The sequence below is a fragment of the Octopus bimaculoides genome, chromosome 7 (assembly GCF_001194135.2).
Source record: "Octopus bimaculoides isolate UCB-OBI-ISO-001 chromosome 7, ASM119413v2, whole genome shotgun sequence".
Taxonomy (NCBI): domain Eukaryota; kingdom Metazoa; phylum Mollusca; class Cephalopoda; order Octopoda; family Octopodidae; genus Octopus; species Octopus bimaculoides.
Window position 1 is genome coordinate 32427064 of NC_068987.1, and position 7724 is coordinate 32434787.

The window sequence follows — 7724 nt, forward strand, 5'->3', positions numbered from 1 at the left end:
TTTCACAAACGCCCACATACACACACACACACACACGCGCGCACATACACATACACACGCACACACGCACACGCCACGCGCACACACACACACATACACATGTACGCACACGTGCGCTTGCGCGCGCACACACACAGAGGCATCGTATAGGTGAAAGAACATACATCCTTCTTGGTTCGAAGAACTGCACGGACCTTCAACTGAAATTAGAATTTTAAGAAGTTGTTGTCATCTCGACTAATTTCTCTTATTGCACATGTTCTTGCTCCCTTTAACCTTTTCCCTCTAACCTTTTCCCCGTTCGACAACTTCACTACATATAGTTATTGTAGACGTATATACTCAAAATTTGCAGTATTCTTCATCATACACGACTGTTATCCCACTTTTCCAATTTCATGCTTTATTCTCATTTTTATACTTTTCCGCATTTTGTCAAAGAGTACTCAGGGCATCTGAGACTGAACGACTGCCGCTAAGCTACACAAGGCAGTCCGATTGCTGCTCTAAGCATGAGGCTGGAAGTAATGCACATATATAACTCCTGTATTTATTAAATATTTATCTCCCACTGAATTCAGTACTTTGTTGGTGATCCACCAACAACCAAGCAGTTCACTACACACACACACACACACACACACACACACACACACACACACACACACACACACACACACACACACACACACACACACACACACACACACACACACACACACACACACACACACACAAACACACATACACACATGCACACGCAGGCATATCTCTGTGTGAGTATGTAAATCTACTCTATATAGATATGTATGCATACATATGTGTGTGTGTGTATATATATATATATATATATATCACCCTTTCTGTCATACCCCCACTCTGTCTTTCTTTCTCCCTCTACATATATATTAAATAAACAGAGATAGATAAATAGGTTGCTAGATATGGAATATTTATTTTGGAAACCTCTTGACGCGATGCACTTCAGATAGATACGAAACATCCTGCCCAAATTGAGTACACAGCTCAGAATAGCAGCTCAGACGTGATTCGACTCGGTACTGTGTTTCTGAGCAAGCAAATATTTTAATATGATATGGAGTCTCCGATACTTCAGAGTATCAATTCTAGTTGGGTGATATTTGTAGACAATCTTTTGATTGAAGATGTTTGCAAAAATAAACAAAAAGCGAGTAAAAAGCAGAAGTTAAATGATTTGTTCGTTGAATGGAGAAAACAAAATATTGTGATAGATATAACATTTCTGACAGAGAAACGATTCGAAATTAGGCACAAGGCCAAAAACCTTTTCGTAAAGGAATAGTTGATTAAATGGACATCAGTAATTGACTTGTACTTTACTTGATCTACCAAAGAGAGATGAAAGGTAAGGTTGGTTTTGCCAGGATTTGAACTCTTAACGTAACGTTTTGTTCGACGCTCTAATGATTGTGACAATGCATCATCTTTCGATAAACATTATAATGTAAAGAGTGCTTTCTCTTTCTTGACACTTCCTTTACGGATTAACTCTTTATCACTAGCTTGACTAGTAGAGTAATTCTCTTGACCAGCTAACGACATCCGCGTTGGAGCAGCCTTGCATATTATTATTACAGCAACTTTCACTGCTTTACACTTTACAAATCAACAACGGTACATCTCGACGTAAATACTTATTTCGAATCAATGAAAAGATGTAGAGATTACTGTCACAAACCCATTTGTTGCTTAAACTTTTAGCCACAAGCTACGCAGCTTTGCGCAGCTATTAGAATTTTATAAACCGTCGCAGGTTGTATTTGTTATGGAGCATTTGTTCAATATCTTTGTCCGTTACAATACCATAGATTCAACTTTGAACGGAATTTTCCTTTTCCTTGCTTCGCGACAAGGCGCGTGATTAGTTGAACGAATTTGCAAGATTCAATATAAACATATTTATACTAACTTTTGCCATAGTGAAATTTTCAACTCAAACTTATGAATTGCTTATTTAAATCTCTACCAATTTCCATTCGAAGTCTACATGAACAGCTTGTTTTATAATATTTGAACTATCGTTTTCTATATCACTCATTGATATTGCATTGAATCACATTTCTATATTCCATTACACACGATCGTTTATATTACCTGTGAATTACATTGTTGTAATGCGTTGAATCACGTTGTTTGCATATTACTTCAATAAATATTTTCTCAGCAACTATACTGGTTAGGTCTAAACGTTATCGGTGGAAATGTAAGAATAAACCATTGTGCGCATGTAAATACAATAACTGTATTTTGTTCTTCTCTATGCAACCATACAACGTTTTATTCCATGCAACGAAACCATACAGTGAAACAACAATACAATGAAACCATGTATTGAAACAGATATTGCACTTTAGGAGAGTAAATATTACTAACTAAAACACATGCAATGGTTGTATTGCATTTCAGTTTTATTATCAATTAATTACTAAATTAGTTAATTAATTAATTAGCTTGTCAAAGTTCTTTCTTTAAAACGTGACCTTATCGATGTTACTGCATTTCTCATACTTCTCCTTTTGCACACACTCTTTGCTTGTTGCTCTGTTACGTGTTTATATCTTGGAGCCCATTGGTTGATTTTGTTCATGATGTGTTATTTATATTACATAGTGTGCATTTGCACATATATATATAATTTCTAATTATATTGGTAGTAATACTGCGTTTGCTTTTATATATGATATATGTCAGCACGATATGTTGTAATTGGCGTATTTTCTTTGTTCCTTTTAAGGTTGTGAGCAGGTAGGATCATTAGACTATCGGACAAAGTGTTTAGCGGAATTTCTTCCAGCTTTTTCAAGTTCAAATACCTAGAAACACTTACGTACATACATTCATGTATGCGTAAATGTACGTATTCACACCCATAAAATTGTTCGACTACTAAGCTTTTTGGTATTATTGGTTTCAAATTTTAGCACAAGGCCAACAATTTTAAAGGAGGAGACAGTCGATTACAACGACTCCAGTGCTCAACTGGTACTTATTCTAATGACCTTAAAAGTATGAAAAGCAAGCCAACCTTGGTGGAATTTGAGCTCAGAACATAAAGACGGGTGAAATACTGCCCGGTGCTAACAATTCTGCCCTCTCGCCACCTTTTTGTACGGCAATATTGAATTGTTGTACATTATTATTATAGATTATATTTTATTAAATTATGTTGATTCGTTTTCTGCTGTAAGCTCTTTTGTTTTTGTCATCTTCTTCCTCATATATCGTGAATTTCTTTGGGTTGTCGTGGTGAAGATGGATTATTTATGTCAAGAGTGGTGATCGTTGTGGTTATTTTATTCGTACTTTCTTTTGAGGAAATGGGCAGATTCTGATTGTACTTTATATAAGTGCTGGACTATGTGGATGCGCAGGAAAATAATTCTATCTCGATGTTGTGTATCGAACCACTATTCTTGGCTCTGGTATGTTGGTACATATAAGATATTATTTTGTTTTCATTCATTCGTGTTATGGACTTCTATTCTTTCGATTATAGGCCTTGTCTTAAATACAAGTTGTGGCAATGTTTTTTTCCCATGTATTTCGTACGGTATACTATGTCTCTAATATTGCAGCAACAATAGCAACCAAATAATAACAATAGCAACAGAGACAACAATCACATGGAAAGCAAAATCAGTGACTGTTGTAGCAGTAATAACAGCAACAACACTAGCTATCCTCTCCTCTGCCTAGAAATACTAATTACAATAACAACAATACCATCCTTAAACGTAACTTATAGCAAAGGCGTTCCACTAATACGAACGCTGATACTGGTGATTGTGATGTTGATAGTGGAAATGGTCCCTCTAGTAGTTGGGGTGATGTTAGTAGCAAACGGATCAGTGTTAGTAACAGTAATAATAATAATGGTAGCAACATCAGTAGCAATTCTTGTAGATGTAGTAGCAGTAGTTGTCACAAGAGTAGCAGCTTTAGTAGCAGTAGCAGTAACAGTAGTAGTAGTAGTAGTAACTTACTCAACTACCTCTTCAACATCTCTGACAAAATCCTGGCCTAAAACATATCTATCCCATGAACCTAACATTCAATGAAATAATCTGCATCATGCCTTATACAAGCGAGGAAGCGGAAAGAAAATCCACTCTTCATAGAACTGAAGTTAAATAGATCATGTTTAACTTCAGTTAAACATGGTTGTGTAATCAGCTAATGTAAGATTCACTATGATTCAATCTCCGAATATAAATTCATAATAATGGAACTGGACGGCGACAGAGAGTCATGGGTATCCACAAAAACAGCGTAAATAAAAATAAAAATAAAAGATGTACATTGACAGATGCACTCCATCCTGACTTCGCAAATGGTCTTCGAATACTGATGCACAACGTGGCTGTGTGGGTAAGAAGCTTGCTTTCTAACGACGTGGTCTTGGGTTCAGTGCCACTGAGCGGCGCCTCGAGCAAGTGTCTTCTACTATAGCATCAGGCCACCAAATACCTTGTGAGTGGATTTGGCAGACTGAAACAGAAAGAAGCCCGTCGTGTGTGTAAGTGCGTGTGCACTGTGTCATATTATAATTGTGTGCACCACCACCACCACCACCACCAGCACTTGACAATCAGTGTTGGTTTGTTCGAGTTCGCATAACTTACCCGCTTGACAAAACAGACTGAAAGAACTACTGGGGTTGATCTCTTAGATTAAAACCTTCAAGGCGTATAGCCCAATGACTTAAACAAATTAAAGACAAAAGATAAAAGATAAGAGATTTCTTGAGATAAATCCAGCAGAATATCTGTGAACAGTTCGACAAGTAATGTCCAGGAGGTGCAGTTATATATCACTAACACAAGAAAAGATAACTACGAACTTAAGGATGATCAGTCTTACTCTGCACTCTTTGACTGATCTCTAAATTGGTTAATTTCTGGAAGTAACATTTCCAGCAACTACAACACCAATTTTCTCAATGATTATACACTCTTTAAACGAAATGACTCCGGACATCTGAAATTGTACGGGAGTTCTCCTCAGTAGTATGTCCTAATTATAGATCAAATCCTGAAAGAGATTAGAAAGAATAATTATGAAACTATGTAACGTAGATTCATGGTACAATTAAAACAATTTCCCGCGGGTATGCAGGTACTTTGAAAATACCTCACGGAGTGACGACCGTGCCCTGCATAATTACGGGCTGCCTTATGACAAGACATAGCACCCATCCAAACACTCTGCCAAAGATACGGCGAAGTCATAGGGCTAAAGCATGGTGGATTGTGAAGAAATAGCAAAATAGCTCAACTGAGCCAACGGTACTTCTTAGAGCCAACGTGCTGAGCGGAAAAATTATTGAAGATCAACGGTCGGGATCACCAAGCTCTATAAAGAGTAACTGCAATGCATCCATAGGGATGGCGTCCATGGTTGTGCTAATAGCTAATGAAAGATTCGCTATGACTCAAGTTCCCAATTTAAATTCATAACAATGGAATTAGATGGCAGTGGAGAGTCATGGGAATCTGCGAAAGCAGCGGAACAAATGTTTCTTAGCGCTAGATCTAAGGTTGAACTAGCTTACAGATTTGGGAATATTCTAAGCAAAATGTCATTTCTAATTAAATTGGGAGAAAAAACCTAGAAGACAACATTTTCTCACTTATCAGTAGGACATACTGTTCAAAAACACTTTTAAGTTGATAACAACTACAACATTTGCAAAACAAAATCACAATTAAACTGCAAAACAAGAGATGTAATATGCCGTATGAGATGCATGGGTGAACATAACAAGAACGCTGTGGTAACGTATCTTGGAAAAATGATACGTAATATTGGCGAAATGCAGGGCACAGGTCATTTCAATAGAAGTAAAAAATCCCATACCAAAGAACATACCAGTTCCATTGACAACATCGAGATAGAAGCTCTTGCTCATAGAAAAACGATACATATACTGAAGTAGAATCCGAACCTACATGCTTCTTCAACAGAAGTATGAACATAATAACAACACCGTCACCACCAGACTCCAGCCAGAGCAACCCAGATAAGTTGACAATATGCAAGGAGGATGACAACACAAAATCAAAAGTCCCAACGACTCAATAAAAATACACGCAGTTTAATACAACATAATCTGTAAAAGCACAATATTACAATAATACCGTACAAAATAACTGGCAAAACTATTATACATGGATGATAACATGCATGTTTGCATACATGCACACTTGCAAATATGAATGCATGTGTGCATATGCAACGTGAGCATTCGTGCATGCTTGCATGTTTACGCATTTGTGGTTGCGTGTGTATATCTGTAGATTAGCATCGTCCTGTATTTATGATGAGAAATACCGAGCCATCTAGTGCTCCGATCCTGCACACATGAATGGATAAAATGACAAAAACACGAATGATAAGCCACAAGCTACTTCACAGAACATGAAAAGAAGCACCGCAGAAACAACACCAATGACACAACAACAAAATGCGCGTGCATTCACACGCACACATATACACATATACACACACACACACACTCACACACGCACACACACGTACACATGATGATATATATGGATGTCAATAATCGAAAGGCCTCCGCACCAAAACAAACACACAGACAGACACCATCAAATCACAAAAGCATATGCGGTATCACTACCAGCTCACTTAAAAGTTATGCATACGCACATGCACAAACAATGTGGATATAATGAATGGAACATGAACAAAATTAATGATCAGATTCCAAGATAGAAAAACACAGCAACAAGCTCGTGGGAGCACAGAAAAGGTTCACGAGGGTACATTGTCACTGATCGGGTCACAGAGTGTGGCAAAGGAAATTGACAAATCAATAAAATTATTTCTTAAAAGAATAGCTAATTATATAATTAATGTATAATAAAATTGAAGTGAAAAAGAATCAGTGTAGGTGTTTTAATTAGTTGCGTGACTATCACCAAAGTACATCAATAAAAACACACACATATACATAGATATACACACACTTAAATATAAATGCATACATACATATACAGACACACGCAAACACACACGCATATTTATAATATGCATATATACACAAACTCACACGTAAGTGTTTTCTAATATAGCCTCGAGGTGACCAAAGCCTTGTGAGTGGATTTGGTAGGCGGAAACGGATAGAAGTCCGTCGTATATGTAGATATTTATATGTGTGAGTCTTTGTATTTTTGTTTGTCCCCCGCCATCGCCTCACAACCGATGCTGGTGTGTTTATGTCCCCGTAACTCAGCAGTCTTATTTGTGTTACCGATTTTGACCCTCCCCAAAAATCCCAAGTTTTATTTAATTTGCTTTGTGGGAGCAACTGTTTTATCGAAAGCGTATATTGTTGTTAAATGCTCGAAATACGAGAGTAGAAAAACAGCCAACAACTAATGAAGGGTCGTTCTTTATGCTGTTTGTCGTGTTTTCCATTTGTGTCTTTCGTTGTTCGAAAAAATAGTTCATATTCCATGTTTTCGTACTTCGTACTTTTTGTTGTATACGTTTCATGACGTCCTGTGCCCACATATGCATATATATATATGCGTATAGATGTTAGCCCGTACATATACGTATGTATATATGACTCTATCTATCTATCTATCTATCTATCTATCTATCTATCTATCTATCCATCTCTCTCTCTCTCTCTCTCTCTCTCTCTCTCTCTCTCT

At 37.1% G+C, this 7724-nt stretch overlaps 1 protein-coding gene across 1 annotated transcript; it reads left to right on the plus strand.

Moving 5' to 3' along the window:
• Positions 1 to 1096: 1096 nt before the first annotated feature.
• Positions 1097 to 4066, plus strand: LOC106871822 (zinc finger CCHC domain-containing protein 10-like). Its single transcript, XM_014918473.1, has 2 exons — positions 1097 to 1312; positions 3788 to 4066. The coding sequence occupies exons 1-2, from the start codon at positions 1097 to 1099 to the stop codon at positions 4064 to 4066; spliced, it is 495 nt and encodes a 164-aa protein (XP_014773959.1).
• The last annotated feature ends 3658 nt before the right edge of the window (positions 4067 to 7724 follow it).